The 23,161-nt window shown below is 45.3% G+C and overlaps 1 protein-coding gene across 1 annotated transcript; it reads left to right on the forward strand.

Moving 5' to 3' along the window:
- The first annotated feature begins 14,314 nt into the window (after window positions 1-14,314).
- On the forward strand, window positions 14,315-19,571 carry LOC123410371 (WRKY transcription factor 72B-like). Its single transcript, XM_045103310.1, has 5 exons — window positions 14,315-14,756; window positions 15,142-15,216; window positions 15,725-16,282; window positions 16,404-16,517; window positions 18,434-19,571. The coding sequence occupies exons 1-5, from the start codon at window positions 14,700-14,702 to the stop codon at window positions 19,457-19,459; spliced, it is 1,830 nt and encodes a 609-aa protein (XP_044959245.1). The 5' UTR covers window positions 14,315-14,699; the 3' UTR covers window positions 19,460-19,571.
- The last annotated feature ends 3,590 nt before the right edge of the window (window positions 19,572-23,161 follow it).

Raw genomic sequence — 23,161 nt, forward strand, 5'->3', positions numbered from 1 at the left:
AAGACTATCTTTTGAAGCACAAGAGCAAGGTCTCATCATACATACCACATCCATTACCCGTTGGAGAGTGGTTTCTCCTAGATTGGTTTGGTGTCGCTTGGGAGCCTCTAACTCCATTTGGAGTTGAACCAAGAAGTTTGTAAGGGCAAAGAGATTGCCTACTTCGTGAAGATCTACCACGAGTGAGCCTAGTCCTTCATGGACGTAAGCCATGATGGAATAGACAAGGTTGCTTCTCTATGGAACCTTCGTGGGTGGATCCCTCCGTCAACTCTCGCGGTAGTTATCCTCCATGGGTTGAAGTCTCCATCAACATGGACGTACGATAGCACCACCTATCGGAACCACGCCAAAAATCTCTGTGCCATCTTTGTGTTTGATCCTCCGATCCCTGCCCTCTACTTACATGTGCATGCCGTTACTTTCCGCTGTTATATTCTTAGACTTTAATGTGTAGGGTGCGCTCGACTTGGTATAATTGGTAAAACTTGCCAACTATTAAAATTGGAAAAGGCTAAGTTTTTATTTGTTCAAGTAGTCTAATCACCCCTCCCCCCTCTAGACATACTTTAGATCCTACAAGAATCCCGCCGCCAACCACCCACGTCCTCCTATAACGATGTTGCCGAGTCATGATGGTCGCCTGCCGGCGTGTGTGAGCCAACAACCTGCATCGCCTGCAAGGCACCTTCCCGTCCCGGTTGAGATAAGAGATGAGGCGAGCCATCCCACATGCATGCTCGTCCACCACGCCTTCGCCCGGCACACGACTGATACGTCTCCATCATATCTACTTTTCCAAACTCTTTTGCCCTTGTTTTCGACTCTAATTTGCATGATTTGAATGGAACTAACCTGGACTCACGCTGTTTTCAGCAGAATTTCCTTGGTGTTGTTTTTGTGCAGAAATCAAAGTTCTCCAAACGTCCTGAAAATTTACAGGGAACATTTTTGGAAAATATGAAAAATATCTGCGCCAAGATCCACCTGAGGGGGTGGGCCAGTGGGCCACAAGCCCTGCCTCCGCCACCCCACCCCTGGTGGCGGTGGGCAAGCTTGTGGGGCCCACACGGCTCTGCCGCCCCCAATCTCAGCTTTATAAGTTCACTTTCGTCCTAGAAAAAATAAAAAGAGAACATTTCGTCGCGTTTGCGATACGGAGGCGCCGCCACATCCCGTTCTTCATCTCGATGGCAGATCTGGAGTCCGCTTTGGGCTCCGGAGAGGGGAAATCGTCGCCATCGTCATCATCAACCTTCTTCCCTCTCCAATTCCATGAAGCTCTTCGTCGTTCGTGAGTAATCTATTCGTAGGCTCGCTGGGCGGTGATGAGTAGGATGAGATCTATCATCTAATCGAGTTAGTTTTGATGGGGATTGATCCCTAGTATCCACTATGTTGTGAGATTGATGTTGATACTACTTTGCCATGCTTAATGCTTGTCACTAGGGCCCGAGTGCCATGATTTCAGATCTGAAATTATTACGTTGTCACCAATATATGTGTGTTTTAGATCCGATCTTGCAAGTTGTAGTTACCTACTATGTGTTATGATCCGGCAACCCCGGAGTGACAATAACCGGAACCACTCCCGGTGATGACCATAGTTTGAGGAGTTCATGTGTTCACCAAGTGCTAATGCGTTGGTCCGGTTCTTTATTAAAAGGAGAACCTTAATATCCCGCAGTTTCCTTTTGGACCCCGCTGCCACGGGAGGGATGGACAATAGATGTCATGCAAGTTATTTTCCCTAAGCACGTATGACGACACACGGAATGCATGCCTACATCACATTGACGAACGGGAGCTAGCCACATATCTCTCCGTGTTATAACTGTTGCATGATGAATACCATCCAAACAAATCACCGACCCATTGCCTACGAGTTTGCTCTGCTGCTACTGCTGTTACTACTGTCGTTTGCTCTGTTGCTACTTGCTACTGCTGTCACTATTGTTGTTCCTTGCCACTGCCGTTACTTGCTACTTTGCTGTTACTACTTTGCTTGCAGATACTAATCTTTCAGGTGTGGTTGAATCTGACACATTCAGCTGCTAATACTCGAGAGTATTCTCGCACCTCCTGTTTGGCAATCAAAAAATTTGGGTCGAATATTCTACCCTCGAAAATTGCTACGATCCCACGCGTTGGTGGGCGGTCAACAACATTCTTCTAGTTTCGATTGCCGGAGAGTGCTAGCAGCATTCTTCTAGTGCCGCTGTAAGGGAAGGTCTGCTGTTACAGAGTCAACATTTTTCTGGCGCCGTTGCCGGGGAGGTATTGCTATATTCTCTGAGTTACTTGGGATTTATATCTGCTGATCACTATGAAGAATCTGAAGGATCCAAAAACCAAAGTCTTGCCCTCAACTACGAGGGGAGGTAAGGAATTGCCATCTAGCTCTGCACTTGATTCACCTTCAGTTATGAGTAAGTTTGCGACATTACCTCCTGCTAGAAATCTTGATATGTCGCATGTGCTTGATGATGCTTATGATGCTACTGCTAGAGATGCTATGCTTGATACTATGCCTGATACTGCTAGAGATGCTATGCCTGATGATACTATGCTTGATACTGCTAGAGATGCTATGCTTGATACTGCAAGAGATGCTATGCTTGATACTGCTTTGCATGATGATGCTAGAGATGCTATTTTTCCTGATGTTCCACTAGGGGTATTCCTTGATGCTCATATTGCTAGAGTTACTGCCAATGCTCATGATGCTTCTGAAAATGCCGATACTATTGAGATAGAACCTGCTTTTGCTCCTGTTAGATCTAGCTCTCCTAGATATGAATTTCCTGATATACCTGAGGGTTACGTTATGGAGGGAGAGATAGCTGAGGATTTTATTGCGTGTAAGGATGCCTATGACGCTGAGAAATTACTTCTCAAGTGGAAGGAAAAATCTCTGAAAGCTAGGATGAAATACGACCCGAAGTTTGCCACTTCACCTATCTTTATCACCGATAAGGATTAGGAATTCTCTATCGATCCTGAGATAATCTCTCTAGTCGAATCTGATCCTTTTCAGGGTTATGAGTCTGAGACGGTCGTAGCCCATCTTGCCAAACTACACGATATAGCCACCCTTTTCACTAATGAGGAGAAGATCCGCCACTACTATATCCTTAAGCTGTTTCCTTTCTCTCTAAAGGATGACGCTAAAGCCTGGTTCACCTCTCTTGCTCCTGGATGTCTGAGTAGTCCCCAGGATATGGTCTACTACTTGTGTGAGAAATATTTCCCTGCCCATAAGAAGCAAGCTGCCTTGGAGGAAATATACAACTTTGCTCAACTCCAAGAAGAGAGTCTCCCACAAGCTTGGGGGAGGCTCGTCCAGCTACAAAATGCTTTGCCTGATCACCCTCTTAAGAAGAACGAGATACTTGATATCCTCTATAACGGACTTACCGATGCCTCTAGAGACCACCTTGATAGTTGTGCCGGTTGTGTTTTTAGGGAATGAATTGTAGAACAAGCTGAGACCCTGCTGAATAACATCTTGATCAACGATAATGCTTGGACTATTCCCGAACCACCTCCTAAGTCAACTCCGAAGAAAAGAGGTATTCTATTCCTCAGTCCCGAAGATATGCAAGAAGCCAAGAAATCTATGCAAGAGAAAGGCATTAGATCTGAAGATGTCAAAAATCTACCACCTATCGAAGAGATCCATGGTCTCGATAACCCGATACAGGTAGTAGAAGTGAATTCTCTGTGTAGGTTTGATGAGAGTGATATTCCTTTTGACAAACCTGCTAGCCTATGCTTTGATGAATTTGACAACTTTGTTGCCAAACAACAGAGTTTGAATGATTATGTTAGCAGACATTTGGAACAAAGTACTCGTATGCTTAGCCATTTAAGTGCTTGTGTAGACAGAAATGTCAATGATCTGAAGCTTCTGAGTAAACATGCCTCTATGATTACTACTCAGGTAGAACAAGTACTTAAATCTCAGAATGACCTGCTCAATGAATTAAATGACAACTCTGTCAGAGTCATTACTAGAGGAGGCAAAATGACTTGGGAACCTTTGTATCCTGAAGGTCATCCTAAGAGAATTGATCAAGATTCTCAAGGAATCAATGCTGATACACCTAGTCATCCTAAGGAGAAGAAGAAGGACGATAGAAACCTGCATGTTAGTTCACCAAATACTGTCACACCTGAAGAACCTAATGATATTTCTGTGTCTAATGCAGAAACACAATCTGGTGATGAACATGAACCTGGTGACAATATGGACAGTGATGTTCATAATAATGCTCAACCTAGCAATGATGAGGATGTGGAGATTGAACCTACGGTTAATCCTGATAACCCACAACCTAAGAGATACGATAAGAATGACTTTACTGCTAGGAAGCATGGTAAAGAAAGGGAACCATGGGTTCAGAGATCTATGCCCTTTCCTCCTAAGCCATCCAAGAAAAGGATGATGAGGATTTTGAGCGTTTCGTTGAGATGATAAGACCCATCTTTCTGCAGATGCGGTTAACTGATATGCTCAAGATGTCTCCGTATGCCAAGTACATGAAAGATATCGTGACTAATAAACAGAAGATACCAGATCTTGAGATCTTCACCAAGCTTGCCAACTACACTTTTAAAGGTGGAACTCCTAAGAAACTTGGTGATCCTGGAGTTCCCACTATACCTTGCTCCATTAAAGGAAACTACGTAAGAACTGCCTTATGTGACCTTGGAGCCGGTGTGAGTGTTATGTCGCTCTCTCTTTATCGTAGACTTGAGTTGGATAAGTTGACACCCACTCAAATTTCTCTGCAAATGGCCGACAAATCAACTGCTTTCCCTGTTGGCATTTGCGAGGATGTGCCTGTTGTGGTTGCTAACACCACTATCTTAACAGACTTTGTTATATTGGATATTCCCGAGGACGATGCCATGGCTGTCATCCTCGAAAGACCCTTTTTAAACACTGTAGGGGCTGTTATAGGTTGCAACAAAGGCAATGTCACTTTCCATGTCAACGGTAATGAGCACACAGTGCACTTTCCGAAGAAACGATATCAAGTGCATTGCATCAATATGCTATTGAAAAGACTTCATCGATTCTTATTGGGAGCTTTGAATGCCCTATTCTTCGTGTCAAGATGAAGTATGATTTTCTTGTTGGGGAGATACATATCCCCATTGAGGTGACTTAGTGGCTATTTGAAAATTCTCTGTTCTCTCTTGCGATTCGAGAAGGTTTTGTCATGAGGACTTGATCAACCCCATTGACGGATTTCTTTCGATGACCATGAAATGGATGAATCAAAGAGTCACATACCTCTGTTTTGAGCTTTCATTTTCTGTTGCTTAGAAGAAAAATGATAGAATTAGTTTAGTTTTTCCTGTTTTCTGTTTTAGCGTCTCGGAGAAAAATACCTCGAAAATAAAAGTTCTCCGATGGTCCTGAAATTTAGTATGATTTTTTCTGGAATTTTTGAAAATTACTAGGCCTGAGAGCTGGCCTGGGGGCCAGACCAGTGGGCCACAAGCCCTACCACCGCCACCCCCTGGTGGCGGAGGGCAAGCTTGTGGGGCCCACAGGGACCCCCTCCACTCATTCCAGCTCCCAGCCTCTTCTTCCACCTCCAGAAAAAATTGTTTTGCAGCTCAAACCCGTGTTCTTGCTCATTTGGCTGTGATTTTCGATCTCCTTGCTCAAAGCACCATTCTCCGAACCGTTTGGGATAATTACTCCTTGGTAAGTGACTCCTCCATTGGTCCAATTAGTTTTTGCTCTAGTGCTTTATCCTTCGCGTATTCTTGCTACCTTGGTGACCCTGTTCTTGAGCTAGAAATGTTGATTTTAGCTGGTCCCAAGTAGTTTCAGCTCGTGATACGGTCTCTAGGCATTAGTAGGACTAGTTGCTACAAGTTGGGTTAATCTTTATTCACTTTTCTTTCGAAGTCTCTAAAAATTTCAGAATTTTTCAGAGCTAGGAAAAGGAAAAGATGAGGAGGTTCTTGAGAGGCTCTTCAAGCCGTAACCCCAAGGAGGATGAGAAGAACCACCCCAAGTATGTAGTCCCTCGAGTCACAGAAGTTCGAGAGTGCGAGTGGCCAAGTGATGCATTTTTGCGCGCCGTCGGACTTTATGAAGACTTTTATTACTTGGTGGAGAACGCATGTCTTACTGCGTTCATTGAAGATAAGTGCTCACAATACCTCCTCCTCACCAATATTTTTGTTCAGAGCTTCAACTTTTATCCGAGGAAGAATCCTCCCATGGTTGAGTTCATGATATACGATGTTCCCCACTGCATGACACTACAGGATTTTTGCAATGTATGCAAATTACCTTATGTTGGGGATATCCGTGACCCTCGTCCACGGGACTTGGAGGATTTCATTGGTACTATTGCTGTTGGAGAGGAGAGAGGAGTGTCTCGTGCTAGAATTGCTAGCATACATTTTCCTGTGCTTCGGTACTTCTCACTATTTGTGGGAAAATGTTTGATTGGCCATGGGGAGGCTGGATCACTTAGTTCTCCAGACCTTGCGGTTTTGCGCGAAGGCCTTTATAACGATAAGACTTATAGCCTAGGTGCTATAGTGGCCCGCGGTTGAACACCAACCGTTCCAAAGGTGTCGTCTATGGAGGTATCTACGCTACCTGTCTTGCCAGACACTTTGAGATACCCATTAGACTGGGAGAGGAAGGAGAGATGCTTCTCCCTGAGAAATATCTGGATTATGACAGCATAGTTCGCCTGATTTTCTCGATAGAGATGCTAGTAGACGGATGATTTATAACCTGGTATTTAGTCAGGGTACTCGAGAGACTATTACTTTGCCTGCTCCTTCTTTGTTCGATCTTCATGCAGGCAGGTACACTATTATGCCCTCGGACATCTACGCATATTGGGGCTTGGCCCAACCACAGGCGCCCGTGCCCGAGCTGCCAGTCGAGTACCAGACACCAGTTTATCAGTGGGAGCCAGAGGAGCTCACACAGCAGTGGCATCCACAGTCTGCTCCGGAGTATCCTAGAGCTGGTGATTTCCCACCATGGGAGTAGACCAAGCTAGGCCAAAAGCCTAAGCTTGGGGGAGTGCGTGTTCTCACCGAATCTACATTCATGCTTATGCTTTCACTTTGTTAGCCGGTGTTTACACTTTGCCACTGTATTATCCATGCTAGTTTATTTTCGTTTTCTTGTTTCCTTCTTTTGTGTCCTTTTGAGAAAACCCAAAAAGATTTTTCTTTCTTCTTTTGCTTGTTGGGAGCTTTCCCGTGTAAATAGTTTTCTTTTTCTTTGGGTCAAGGTAGAAGATATTGGTTACAATGTTTAGTGGCTCTTGCATGCATACCTGTTTAGCTTTCAAAGAGCCATATTACTTTGTCTTCTCCTTTGTGTTTGCCTGCAGATTCAGGTTAGTCCAATGCACGATCACTCTTATTATTGTTCACATCGTTCGACCGTGTAAGTGAAAGGCAATAATGATGATATATGATGAAGTGACTGAGACTGAAAAGCTGGTATGAACTCTATCTATTTTGTTTTTGTAAATATGACTAGCTTGTCGATCCAGATTCAGCTTTGTTGTGACAGAACCATGTTTGCAATGACAACTTAGAGATCATAGTTTCTGATGCCATGCTTATTTAGCTCAGAGTTTATAATGGTTTGTCTTGAATGCCAACATAGATTTTGAAATGACTATGATGTAGTATGATCGGATGGTATTCTCCTTTGAATGTTTCAAGTGGCTTGACTTGGCGCATGTTCATGCATGTAGTTGAAACAAAATCAACATAGCCTCTATGATGTTCGTGTTCATGGTGATTTATATCATGTTCATGCTTGCATTCAATGTTAGTCAAACTCATTGCATCTTGATGACTGTTGTCGCTCTCTAGTTGGTCGCTTCCCAGTCTTTTGCTAGCCTTCACTTGTACTAAGCGGAATACTACTTGTGCATCCACTTCCATAAACCCAAAAGTTTTTTCACGAGAGTCCACTATACCTACCTATTTGTGGTATCTACCTGCCATTCCAAGTAAATTTGCATCTGCCACTCTCTAAACCTTCAAGAAATAATCTGTTTTGCATGCCCGAACTGCTCATGTGGTGACAGGGGGCTATTGGTATCTTTCATGCTAGGAGTGTTATCCTCGACATGTGTTTATTCACTGTCATTCACGAGAAAGGGGCCAGTAATTGGAATGCCCAGTTCCACGCTTAAATCGAAAACATAACTGTAAAACAAAACTCCCCCCGAATTGATGTTAGTATGGACGGCACCCGAGGATTCGGCTAGCCGTGGAGTGTGATTGATTGGTGGTGGGAGAGTTAAAACTTTACTTTTCTGTTTGGGAACCACCTATAGCATGAGTAGCATGGAAGATATTGAGAACTCTTGGTCATTGCGTTGACAATGAAAGCATGCCACCCAAAATTACTATCTCTGTTTTCAAAGCTTGAGCTCTGGCACCTCTGCAAATCAATGCTTCCCTCTGCGAAGGGCCTGTCTATTTATTTTCCTGTTGAGTCATCCTCTTCTTTCACAAGCACCAATTAGAGAGCGCCTCTGTCATTTTTATGCTTTGCTTTTGATTGATATTGAGTATGACTATGATTGGATCTTGTTGCTATGAATTACAATGTTTAGTCAGCCCTTGATCTTTGAATGTGCTCTGCATTTATGTTTTGCGGTCTCAGAAAGAGCTAGCGAGATACCACCTATTCATATTGCTTCATGCTTGTTTTGATTGAAGTGTTGGTATTTGAAAATCATTATTATTTGCTCGTTAGCTGATTATGCCATTGATATTAGTTTACTGTGAGACCTTTGTGTCACTTGCTTATGTGGTTAACTTGTGATCTTGCTAAAATTCTGGTTATGAGTTAGACATAGTTGCAACAACAAGATCAAACAGAGTTTGTCAAAGTTTTTCTTTCTCTCTTAGTTTGTCAACTGAGTTGCTTGAGGACAAGCAAGGTTTTAAGCTTGGGGGAGTTGATACGTCTCCATCGTATCTACTTTTCCAAACTCTTTTGCCCTTGTTTTGGACTCTAATTTGCATGATTTGAATGGAACTAACCTGGACTGACACTATTTTCAGCAGAATTGCCTTGGTGTTGTTTTTGTGCAGAAATCAAAGTTCTCCAAACGTCCTGAAAATTTACGGGGAACATTTTTGGAAAATATGAAAAATATCTGCGCCAAGATCCACATGAGGGGGTGGGCCAGTGGGCCACAAGCCCTGCCTCCGCCACCCCACCCCTGGTGGTGGTGGGCAAGCTTGTGGGGCCCACACGGCTCTGCCGCCCCCAATCTCAGCTCTATAAGTTCACTTTCGTCCTAGAAAAAATAAAAAGAGAACATTTCGTCGCGTTTGCGATACGGAGGCGCCGCCACATCCCGTTCTTCATCTCGATGGCAGATCTATAGTCCGTTTGGGCTCCGGAGAGGGGAAATCGTCGCCATCGTCATCATCAACCTTCTTCCCTCTCCAATTCCATGAAGCTCTTCGTCGTTCGTGAGTAATCTATTCGTAGGCTCGCTGGACGGTGATGAGTAGGATGAGATCTATCATGTAATCGAGTTAGTTTTGATGGGGATTGATCCCTAGTATCCACTATGTTGTGAGATTGATGTTGATACTACTTTGCCATGCTTAATGCTTGTCACTAGGGCCCGAGTGTCATGATTTCAGATCTGAAATTATTATGTTGTCACCAATATATGTGTGTTTTAGATCCGATCTTGCAAGTTGTAGTTACCTACTATGTGTTATGATCCGGCAACCCCGGAGTGACAATAACCGGAACCACTCCCGGTGATGACCATAGTTTGAGGAGTTCATGTGTTCACCAAGTGCTAATGCGTTGGTCCGGTTTTTTATTAAAAGGAGAACCTTAATATCCCGCAGTTTCTTTTTGAACCCTGCTGCCACGGGAGGGATGGACAATAGATGTCATGCAAGTTCTTTTCCCTAAGCACGTATGATGACACACGGAATGCATGCCTACATCACATTGACGAACGAGAGCTAGCCACATATCTCTCCATGTTATAACTGTTGCATGATGAATACCATCCAAACAAATCACCGACCCATTGCCTACGAGTTTGCTCTGCTACTACTGCTGTTACTACTGTCGCTTGCTCTGTTGCTACTTGCTACTGCTGTCACTACTGTTGTTCCTTGCCACTGCCGATACTCGCTACTTTGCTGTTACTACTTTGCTTGCAGATACTAATCTTTCAGGTGTGGTTGAATCTGACACATTCAGCTGCTAATACTCAAGAGTATTCTCTCACCTCCTGTTTGGCGATCAACAAATTTGGGTCGAATACTCTACCCTCGAAAATTGCTACGATCCCACGCGTTGGTGGGTCGTCAACAACATTCTTCTAGTTTCGATTGCCGGAGAGTGCTAGCAGCATTCTTCTGGTGCTGTTGCAAGGGAAGGTCTGCTGTTACGGAGTCAACGACCGAGGCTCTGCCTCCGCAGAGACTGCTCCGGATATCCACCGCATCGCTGTGCCCGGAGCCAGCGCCACTTACCGTCGTGGCACCCCGTCCCACACCAGGGCCACCGCGTGAGGAGCCGAGACAGCCCCACCGTTGCCGCCAGCTGCCAGGTATTGCCCAGCCTTCCCCTGTGGCAGCGGCAAGGGAGGAGGACGTTGTGGAGGAGGTTTTTTCTGGCGGCGGCATGGTCGCCCTTGCCGTCACATGCAGGGTGGCTTGGGAGGGGAAGGGGGATATAGGCTAGCTCACTCCTACGATATCGCCATGTACATATGCGCACTCTCTGATATAATCGATGACGACTACTTTTCGTGTACACATTGTTGCCAACTTGTATTTAAGACCATGTGCATTCCAAGAGAAAGATGGAGCTAGCTTGCAAAGTTGGAATTGCTGCATCTGAATAAGCTGCCAGCCGTCCTACCTTTGTGTGTCTAATACCTTACTCCTTAATAGTTTTCCCTCTTCTTTGTAAACTCATGTGTTTCATGAATCATAGTTTCCTAAGTAAGTATATATATACACAAGCTAGTCAAGTACTCCCTTTGTCCCATAATATATAAGTATGTTTTTGACAGGGACTACAATGTAATTCTTCCTGTAGAACAACTACAGAGTAAATCATTTGCAGAAGCAACACATGTAGTCCCATGCATAAGGTCTAGGCTCTTATGTAGATATGTAGTTAGTTAGATACTTGGTGAAGTCACATACATAAAAAACTGAAACAAAAAAGATACCGTCAACTTAAAGGATGAACCTGCATTTAATTGAACATGGTAGCCGTACAATTGGTACTCTATGCCTACAGGTCAAATTATTGCTGATTGTACACAGCTAATCACCATGTTCACCTCTAGCCTCAAGATATAATGAGTTGAGGTTCCTTTAAAAGGAAAGAAGAGTTGACTTCTGACTTCTGATCCATACACAGGCATGAATGCATACTACCAGTGTCAATTTTGTATGTCTCATTGTAACAACTTGCAATTGCAAGTTATTTGTTCGTCAAAGAATTGCAAGTTATTTTTCCTTCTTCCAAGTCAAACAAGTATATATGCACATGTGACAATAAGAAAAATCGGAGACTAAGACATAATCAACTGCCGGCTATAAAGTATGAAATAATACTGGTTGTACACAGAAAGATCCAACTAACGAATGTATTGAATTAGTAATGCCACTTGTTACCTAGAAAACTAGAAGTCCCTCAAGAGTTCTCTTTAGGAGAAATTGAAGAGGAAGCAAACTTGACAAGACACATAATGTTTGGAGGAAGCCAGAGATATTTAAAAATCAAGGCACCACCTAATTATTCTTGAGTTGCTGCAAATTTCAATCTCTGAGCCGCCTAACTAGTGGTGTGTAAAGTCCGGTCCATATGTGCGCAAAAATTCAAACACCAAGTTTGAATATGGCACTTCAGCTGCCAGATGGAAAACTAGGGAAGTTGATTAAGCTTAGATTAATGCACTTTCTCTAGCCGGGTAAATGCAGGATATGATTATTGAGAATTTTAGCGTAGAGACTGCCTCTGTTGCAAATGAACGACGAGAGACATGAACTGTTTCATACGGCGGCAAGTAAGCAAATAGAAAATGAAGGTTTCAACGCATCGGGATCTAAAAAATAACGGTGGCGCTAAATCCATGATAACTGTACCGGTAAGAGAGAGCGCCAATGGGATCACCAGAAGAGGCGGCCAGAGCCTCAAAGGCCACCCCAATTAAGCTGAACTATAGTACTCACGCGGCCGTATTCTAGGCAAACTGTGCAGCTAACCTTGGATCACAGCACTGTACATTTTTCTTAATCCCCATGAGATTAGCCATGATTAAGGTCAATGGTCTTGCATTTGATTATGTTGATTTCCCAAAGAATTCCATGCAAGTAGTCCACTACTGAACGTGCATGGGGGAAACCTTGGATCTAGGGAGATTTCCTTTATCTAGCTAGTCGTAGTCCAACCTTTGCAGGTCCAGCCCAGTTTTTGATGATAGATCTGGCTAGCTAGCAAGAAATTATTAGTTTTATTTAACTTTTCTTTGTGATTTTCGTTCGAAAAATGATTTATTTTTAATAAATTTCCGTTTCTGACCATTCTGACTCTAATCCATATATCTGTGACATAATTGCATAACCACTAACAAGTACGTACACCGCGCTCCCCGCGTCGCCCCCGCTAGGGCGACTCGGGCGGCGCCCAAACCCTAGCCGCCGGGGACGCGTGCTCCCTCCTCCACTCCCTCCGTCGTCGTCGGGGGACGCCGTCGGGCATTGCTCGGGGGCCGACGGCGGTGGCGGAGGCATCCCTCTCTCCCACGTCTCCAGGGATGGTGCGGGGCCCTACACGCGCGGAGGCATGGCCGATCTACGGAGCGACGGCGATGGCTGCGTCGACGGTGGTGTTGGTCGTCCTTGCCTCGGGCAACGGTGGCTGCAGGCACGTCGGTTGGCCGGTCATGGGCAGCGGCTGGCCTGGTTCGGGTGGCGGCGACGGGTTATTGCTGCGGCAGCGCGTCATCCGGCTTCAGATCAGCGACAGCGTCGAGGGTCTGGTGGATTTTTCGGCGGCATCCGATCAGATCTATTCTGACCGGTGCAGCCGGCAGTGGCGGTCATCTCCTCCGTCGGAGGTGGTCGGCCTGAGGCTGGGTGGTTGGATCTCGCGATCCGTCATCCAGTCCCAGTTGCGAGTCGGGAAGACATAGTTGCCGGTAAAAACCGAGCCGATGGCGGCGTTCTGCGTCGTTACCTTGATGAAGGCATCGTCGTGTAACTACCGTTGACCCACTCGTGATACTCAGGAGGAAACCCTAAGATCTGATCGTCAGATCGGACGATGGCTGCACTGCGGTGTCGTGCCTCTCTTGGGAGCATCGTTTCTGGAGCAGCGCTGGATGACAGAGGAAGGCGGTGGAGCGGCTTCGTCTTGATCGGAGCTTCGATGGAGATGTCAAGTCATGTCTGGCCGACAGGTGCTACTTTGTGTCATGCCTGCTAGGCAGGTGCTACGCACAACAGATCTTTCGGAGCCTTCATGTCAGGATGGACGAGCACAGGACGGTGGCGCCGTTGGGCGCCGTGGTGGCGTCGACTGATGGACTGACTGACAAGGGTGATACGGATCTCTCTTCTGAAGATGGCATAGTGGTTCGATGATGATGGCGACTTCTAAAACGTGTGCAAGTGATATACGATTTAGGTTTGCTGCACCGTTTGTTGTTCTGATACGTTATAGGGATGGATCGGTGATGACAACTTTTTGTGATATGAAGAGTGAGAGCACTCAACATTATCATGTTTGTAGGTGTGAGTGGTGGCTTCGGATGGCTTGGCGTATGATCTTATCAGACATTTGTGGAATAATTAATAAAAATAGCTGTATGCATCGATTGATGCAGAAAAAAAACAAGTACGTACACCGCCAAATTAAACGGACTTCTTTCTGGCAGGAAATTCTGACTTGTGTAGAAGACACATGAGGCCGCCTTGTCGGCCCTCTCACCAAATAAGGATCGAAGACTATGAGCGATTATGACTGAACTTCTTCTGACAAAGGGCCCTACGCAGGACTGAAATTTGGCCTGAAAGCGATTCCTTGCTTGACGACAGAGTCTCTCTCTCTCTATAATAGCAGGCCGAGGCGGCGACGACGCCGACGACGAGGACTCGCAGGAAGCTTCATCAACGCCGGAGGGGGACGCACTCGACGTACGTGACACACACAGTCCGGACGCGCATCTTAGTTATAACTGGCCTCCAGACAACAACAGCATGTAGCGCACGTTGAAGCCTCATTCCACACACATAAATCTCAGTCTCCTCGGCCGATATATATTTTTCTGGCTCTCTGCGAGTCTTCACCAAAGAGTGCGGCTGTGTTTGACATTTCTGACGCTGACCGCCTGATCAGCGTAGGTAAGCACCGGCGTACGGCGTTTGTTTATGCCAAATATCTAGCTAGTCTCCAAACACAGGAGAGGGGAGAGAGAAAGAGAAGGTCCAGGCCATGGTCTAGGCGTCTAGCTAGCTGCCTCTCCCTCTATATATACAAGGCCATGGCAAGGCTGGTGCTGGACTAAGAAGAAAGGGTTGGAACTTGGAAGGCCAGAGAAGCTAGAGAGGGGGGAGAGAGACGTTTTCCTTCCTCCAAGGAGAGGTACGTAGCTGGTCTTCTGTTAAAGCAGATCGAGATGATCAAGGGAGACCAGAGGCAGCTTGGCGGCCATGATGAGAGGTTGCAAGACCAGGTTTGGAACTGATTCCTTCTCTTGATTTTGTGCTTCGACGTCGAAGGGTTTGATTTTTCTTGAATGGTTCTTCATTTATTTGGATAAGTATGGTTAGGACTAGTGGTTTAGGACTTGGCTCAGTTTCTGTCTTCTCTGGGATGTGGTTCTTGATCCATGTATGGAAGTCAGGGACTTCTCTTTCTCATGTCAAAATCAATCAGGTGATCATCCTTAGGGACCACAGATCCTTGCGCACGTAGAACAGTCAAATTAAAACCTGTGGATAAGCCAGGAAATGGTTTTTTTCCACAGCTAGCTAGCTGCTTGTCATCCAGTAAATTGATGGTGTTATTAATTGTTTGCTTATCTTATACTAATACAGACTTTCATGTTGGTGTTGCAGATGAGAGATGATCATCGGGCCTCAGATGGCAATTTTTTCAAGTTCTTGCAAAACCAGTCAAGCACAAAAAAAGAGGTATATAATTATCAAACACGTTCAACAAACATAAACAGCACAACTTTTCGCAATTGGTTACATATATAAGATAGTACTGCCTGGTACTTATATATCCCCCTTATTTTTTTCTTTTTTTACTTCAGAAGCGTGGCAATAAGAACTACTCCATCCGATCCATAATAAGTGTCGCAGTTTGGAACAAAGGTTGAACTAACCTTAGTGTAAAACTGTGGCACTCATTTCGGATCGGAGGGGGTAGTAATAAGTAGCCTTTAAATTTCTTATTATCCTGAAATTCCTCAACTAATTCACGAAAAAAGAACCTACATCTCTTAGCTATGTATATTTTCCTAAAAGGTTTTTCATCTTCCTAGGTGGAAAACTAGTTGGCTCCCAGCTGTAGTCAAATATACATATATACAAACCCAGCCAAGTAGCCAACTAGGCATTATCATATGTGATTTTCTTAACTAATGAGTAAATGACTAATTGATGGGCCTCTGATGTCATGTTTTCATTGATTCAGGCTCAAGAAGACAAGATTGCGTCCACAAGGGCAGAGATGGGCGAAGTGAGAAAAGAGAACGAGCGGCTGAAGACGTTGCTATCACGGATGGTGGAGGACCATCGATCCCTTCAGAAGCAATTCGATGTTCTCCACCAGCAAGGGCGAGGCAAGAACCCCGCCGTGGGCTCACCGGAGCATACATCACCCGCCGACGGCCCCGGGTTCATCTCTTTGCGCCTCGGAACGAGCAGGCAGAACATGGGAGAAGAGATCAAGGGCAACACTAATAATCCGGATGGCAAGGGCATCTCTCTTGGACCTTCATCAGCCCGCGGAGCTGTTGGTGCAAGAACTGATGGAAGTGAGACGAAGGTGGGGCCGGATGTGGTGACGTTGAGCCCTGGAGGCAGCTCCGAGGAGGACGCCACCACAGAGACAACCACAACATCGGCGCCGAGCAAGGCGGCAAAGATCCCGAGGAGCACCGGAGGAGTGGAGGCCGAGGAGGAGGTGGCCCAGCAGCCACTGGCCAAGAAGGCCCGGGTGTCCGTGAGGGCAAGATGTGACACACCGACGGTATGTACACATATACTCCAAGGAAACCTAATAAGAATTTAAATGGTAAATGAATGAAATGGAGTGAGAACTCATATGCGTATATGATCTGAATGTATATGGTTTGTTGGTGATGGATCAGATGAACGATGGGTGCCAGTGGAGGAAGTACGGGCAGAAGATATCCAAGGGGAACCCGTGCCCGCGCGCCTACTACCGCTGCACCGTCGCAGCAGGGTGCCCCGTCAGGAAGCAGGTACAGATGAATTCCATGCATGCATGACCCGAGAACTAGTCGCAACAGATGGTGTGGTATCAAAAATGTCTATGCTCCGCAACCAAACTTGACCAAGAACTATACATGTGTTGATTCAATGTCAAGAAGTTGGCGAATGGATGCATTAATGCATTATACGGTTCATAAATCTTTATTTTTCAATGCTGAACAGTTGAAAGCTCGACACTTACAGATCAACAGCATGCATGCATCATGAAGCTACGTTACAACCCCTGATAACCCTTTAGTAAAATTCAGGGAGATCTTCTTTTATGCATTGCTTTCCAGAGAGATCTAACTATGTCGTGTTGGCAGAGCCATGCATGGTGTCTTTATGTTTGCCCAAAAATTAGCAGGATGTGTTCCCCTTTCTCGCATATTTCTCAAGTGGATGCCTAAATTGGTAAATCCTAATACAGTTCATATTAGATATTCAAAAAGTACTACCAAGTGGCACGATCAACTAAATTAAGCCGCCACGTGCATGGTCCCAAATCCGGTTTCCAGACTCCATAATCAAGCGTTGGAGCACGTATGGGGGGTTGGACTAGGAGATCGGAGCCTGACCTGATCACGAGGGAGGGCCGGAGCCGCCGGCTAGGGAGGTGGGGGCAAAACCAGCGCCGCTGGCTGCCGGCGCCTCTCCCGCCTGAGTAGGCGTCGCCGTCGGGCGCTCTCTGGCGATGATGCGGCCGGGTTCCCTCACGTTGCTTGCCCGGGCACGGCTTCTCCGGCAACGGCAAGGGCGCCGTTGGGTACTTGGGTTGTAGGCTGATCGCGCCCAAACATACTGGTCCAGGTCCCACATGCCAGTGGCCGATGGGTTTTTTCGAATGCTGGGGCATGGAAAAGACGGGCTTTGGGTTGGGCCAGCGTCGCCACATGTGTGCTGCATGCCCGATTCAAGCAAGTCCAATCAAAATAGAATCCCCTCAAATGGAAAATCAAAATGGAATCCCTAAAAAGTAAACTTGTTTTCTTTTAGTATATCTTACAGAAAAATACAGCAAACTTGACATGCCTTTCCAAGAAAATGTCTAATGATCTAGGAAGTGTCCTCTAGATCCCTGTGTGAGTATCTGCTCCCTACGTTTCTTGATATAAGACATTTTAGAAATTTCACTACGAACAATATACGGATGTATATAGACATATTTTAAAGTAAGATTCATTCATTTTGTTCCCTATATAGTCCATAGTGAAATCTTTAAAGAAATTATATTTAAAAACGGAGGGAGTAGTGAACGTGTATTGTGCATCTAGAGGCTCTCGTGCAATCGGTGTACCAAATGCCGAAAATATGTCATTAAAAAAAACTGAAAACAAGTGAGCTCATAGATATAGCATATCTCTAACATGGAATTTCAAAAATAAATTCAGCTTGAGAAATATGAATATAACAGATTCAAATGTAGCGTTAACATGTACAATTCATCCCTGAAAAAAAAAATGTACAATTCACATTCCTGTTTGCATTAATTACTTTTTTAGTGGGCTTGCATTAATTGCTATTGATAGCATGATTTAACTTTTTTGTTTCTCAGGTTGTTTATAATTGAAATTTCACGACATGAGAGGCGTGCATTGCATGTACTGGTGTACTCTACAAGATTTTCAATAACTTTTAGCATGGGTTTTCTAACCAGTTGCACAAGAACTTCATTGAGTGTGTGCACATATTTTGGTATAAGAAAAAACAATCGTTTGTTTGGTAATAGCACTAGTCACTAGAGGGGATTTTTACTTGAACTAATCAAGTTTCAAGCAAGATTATTAACCAATCAAATATGGTTTAAAACTCGTGCTCATATTTCTGCAATGGCATGCACATATGACATCCCTTCCTCAACATGGTGACCAAACCTGACCATGAACGTACTCTTTTTTTTTTTCAGGTGCAGAGATGTGCCGAGGACATGTCGATCCTGATCACCACCTACGAGGGTGCGCACAACCACCAACTCTCAGCCTCCGCGGCCGCCATGGCATCCACCACCTCGGCCGCGGCATCCATGCTCATGTCAGGCTCCTCCACCTCGCTCGGCTTCCCCTCTATCGCCTCCAGCCTCCACGGCCTCAGGTTCGGCCTCCCGGGAGCATCCAGCGACGCCTCCTCCAACCAGTTGGGCGGCCGACCGTTCTTCCTCCCGGCCGCCACCGGCGCGTCCATCAGCGCCACCCCGTCGTACCCCACCATCACCCTCGACCTCACGTCGCAGGCCGCCTCACAGCAGGCCTTCTCTCTCAGCAACAACAACAGGTTCTCCTCCAGCTTCACCGGATCTCACGGCCACAGCAGCAGCACTGGTGGTAGGTACCCTTCCACGAGCTTCTCCTTCTCCGGCTCCGGCGCCAGCAGCCTGCCCGGCGCCACCGCGTGGCCTGCCGGCGTTGGATCGTATCTGAGCTACGGATCCTCGTCCGGCGCGCCATACAACGGTGCCGGCAAGAGCTCGTTTGAGGCCGCGTTGAGCGGCATCAATGGAAGGCAACAAGGCTCGATGGCGTCACTCTACCAGCCGGCGCAGGTGCAGCAGATGGCGGCCCAGTTGAGCGGCGGCAACACGGGCAGGGCGGCGCCGATCGTGCTCACCGACACGATCGCCAAGGCGATCACGTCGGACCCGGGCTTCCACACGGCGCTCGCGGCCGCCATCACGTCGTACGTCGGCAAGCCGGCTGCAGGGAGCGGCAAGGGGCTCGAATGGGGGGAGCACCTCGGGCTGGGGCCGTCCAGTGCTGCGGCTGCGGCTGCGGCGTGCTCGTCGTCAGTGCTGGCACGGTCGTCGTCGACGGCGGCGGCACAGAGCGGTTCTCCGAACGGCAAGATGTCATTCTTGCACGCGTCGCTGGCACTGTCGAGCTCCTCGAGTGCTACTCCTTCGACGTCTCCTGTGAAGAAAAGGGAGCACATTAATTAGTTAGCTGAAGGTTCTGAACTGTGTTTGTGGATTAATTTGGTCATTTGGTGTACATATATATACTGACTGTAGCATAATTGCGGGAAATGTGTCGATGGGTTTATCATTCACACCCTAAACTGTCAAATTACTTCGAGATTTAAACCGAATAAACAATAAATAAATCATGACGGCGATGACGAAGATTGAACTAATCATGCATACTAGCATAGTAGATAAATAGATAAAATCTATGACACAAACTAGACATGGGAATTCTAGCATGAACTCAAATAGCAAGGACAAAATTGCATACGGTGCAGCGGGAGCAGAACCGTCAGCGTTGGTGTTGTCAGCCATGTCGTTGATGAAGAGGTTGTCGAGATTGGGGAAGAAGTCGTCGTCCGAGAAGTAGTCGCTGCCAACAGTCGTGCGAGTGCACTCCTCAAAAACTTGATCGCCCCTCTTACGTACAGGATCACGGGAGAGGGGGTTCTGGAGGCCTGCTGCCCCTTCTCGCGGTGCACACTGGAAGGAAGAGTGGGGAAAACTTGCATGGCAGGGGATGATCTAGAACGGCGTGAAACCATATGTTGTGACGGCAGTTAGGGTTGGCAGGGATCTCACGTGTGTGTTTATATATATTCATCACCCAGGATGCAAAACAGTTTATTCTTCACCCGAGATAATCTTACGATCAATTTACAAATAAATTAAATTTTAAATACAAATATTTACATTTATATTGAATCACTACGTAAAATTTGACAAAAGGAAAACAAAAATATAGGTCATAATATCAGAAAAAATTGAATTTTTTGTAGTTTTTGCACTATTTTTGTACGTTCGTAATTTTACGTGATATAAAATATTTTTATGTTGGTTATATTTCTTTTACAGTATCGTTTACGTATAAAATAAGACAAAATTTACAGAACATAAAATTATGGTGCATTGATAATTAAAACAGAGGGGGTGAAGAATAACTATATATATGCGCGTCCGAAGAGACGTGGACTGGACCCACATCCGAGTCGGTTATAGTCTATGATCCGGCGTCTCCGATCTTGGCGTGTCAGTTATGGACTCTCCATTCTTGACTGACAAAAAATGAGCGTGTAGGCATGAGCTCGACTTGGCTCAATCCCGCAGCCCACGGCGTGGCGTGGCGAGCGAGCGAGGAGGAGTGCACGAAGGCCTCTTCTTTTCTCATGCTCGTACAAGTGCTAGAAGAGCTCATCTTATAAGAAGGTGTAGCTCTCTCCCAACTAGCGGCATGGGACTAAATTTTAGTCCCACTCACACCGCACACATAGCCAAGTGAATGGGCCAAGAGAATTTCAGATTTTAGTTAGGCTTTGAGCCAAAGGTCTACTAGCAAAAATCCAACAATCCCCATAAAATCTCATTGGCACATCTCATCTCTTAGTTCCAAAACATTGTTTATCTACCGGTTCTTGATGGAGTCTGTTAAGTTAAACTTTCATTTAGAATTTTATGCTACACTAGATCACAACTTGGGTAGTGTGCTATGCCTTCATCTATAAGATTTTGTGGGACCCTTGACCGATACTAGGCTGCCGCAAAGCTTCCCTGTGGGTGGAGCATATACGTCATACTCCAGGGTCTTTCATGAATCTATTAGAGAACACCCAATTCTCATAGACTGTGATGTTTAACAGTCAAATTCATATAGGTGTGTTCCTCACGAGATGCTCTGTGGGACAACATCTCTGCTTACCGAAATAAGCCACTTGAAACACTTTAAGATAAGTATCAACCTGTCATGGAGATTATGAGAGTATTACATCTTCAGGACTGGGATAACAAATATAGGGATACTCTCCTTCGAGCTACCCAATAGCTTGTCTCCCACTTCTACTTCATGGAATCTCCGATCACATAGAGTGGGTTACCACTATGGACAACTCATACGGTGGGTCTCAAACCCATTTCCGTCACTGCATTTTCTATCACATTACGTGATAAACCCTTTGTGAAGGGAACTACCAAGTTTTTAGACGTTTGGATATAACCCAACTCAATAACTCCAGAGTTCTTCATTTTCCCAACAGATTTGAATCTCCTCTTCACATGCCTTGAGGATTTCATATTACCGTTAGAACTAATTATCCTTATGATCACAATTTCATTATCACAGTTCATCAGGATAGCAGGTATTGGTTTTTCAACCACAGGTAAGTCCATCAAGACCTGACGAACACACTCTGCTTCAACAGTGGTCGTGTCTAATGTTGTGAGTTCTGCTTTCATAGTTAACCTTGTTAAGATGGTCTACTTGCAAGACTTCTAGGAAACAGCGCCACCATCAAGTGTAAAAACATAACCACTTATGGTCTTAATCTCATGAGCATGAGATATACATTTTGATTCACTACAACCCTCTAGTACCCGGTGTAATGAATTTCATAGCTTGCAGTGCCTTTCAAATAGCACATAACTCTCTCAAGCGCATGCTAATGATCATCTCCTGGTTTTGACACAAACCATCTTAGTTTTCTCAAAACAAATGAGACGTCAGGCCTTGTGGCACTCGCCAAATACACAAGTGAGCCAATAATCTGAGAGTACCTTAGTTGATCTCTAGCGATCTGTCGATTCTTTCGAAGCAACACACTAGCATCATAGGGAGTTGGAGAAAGCTGGCAGTTGATATACCCAAGACGACTCAAGACCTTTTCCACATAGTGAGATTGAAGCAGTGTAATGCCACCATTCTCATCTCTCAGCAGCTTGATGTTTAGAATAACATCTGCTACTCCTAGATCCATCATATCAAAACAACAAGATAAGAAATCTTTAACCTCCTTGATTAAATCATGTTTGGTTCCAAAGATTAATGTCATTGACATACAGACAGAGAATAACTCCTTCATCCCTTCCATGGCGGTAGTACACACTTGTCAGCTTTGTTTACAACAAAGCCTACCATAGTTAATGTTCTTTCGAACTTCTCATGCCATTGCTTCAGAGCTTGTTTAAGGCCATATAAAGACTTCAATCACTTGCACACCTTTCCTTACTGACCAGGTACTACAAAACCATTGGGATGATCCATGTAAATTTCCTTATCGAACTCTCCATTGAGGAAAGCTGTCTTAACGTCCATTTGATGAATGAGAAGACCCTGTGAGGCAGCCAATGATAGTAGCATCCGAATAGTAGTTATTCTAGCCATAGGTGAGTAAGTATCAAAGAAGTACTCACCTTCTTTGTGGGTATAACCCTTGGCCACAGGTCGTGCCTTATACTTTTCAAATGTACCATCAGGTCTAAGCTTTTTCTTGAACACTCACTTATTACATCCTACGGGTCTGCACCCATATGGACGATTAGTGACTTATCAGGTTCCATTAGCTAAGATGGAGTCCATATTGCTACGGACAACTTCCTTCCAGTAGTTAGTATCAAAAGATGCATAGGCTTCTGAAAGAGTCCTGGTTGTGTCATCCACGAGGTACACAATGAATTCATCACCAAGGGACTTTGCAGTCCATCATCTCTTACTCCTTACAGGAGTTCCATTATCATCCTCTTCGAGATTCTCAACGTGTTCCATCACAGTGGTGGGTTCAGGAATTATAGAAAATTCCTGACTAGATAGATTAGGTATCTCCTCATTTGATGAGTTAGGCATATCCTTCATAGGAAATATGTCCTCAAAGAAAGTCACATCATTCGACTCCATAATTATACCAACAT

Source organism: Hordeum vulgare, chromosome 7H (genome assembly GCF_904849725.1).
Source record: "Hordeum vulgare subsp. vulgare chromosome 7H, MorexV3_pseudomolecules_assembly, whole genome shotgun sequence".
NCBI lineage: Eukaryota > Viridiplantae > Streptophyta > Magnoliopsida > Poales > Poaceae > Hordeum > Hordeum vulgare.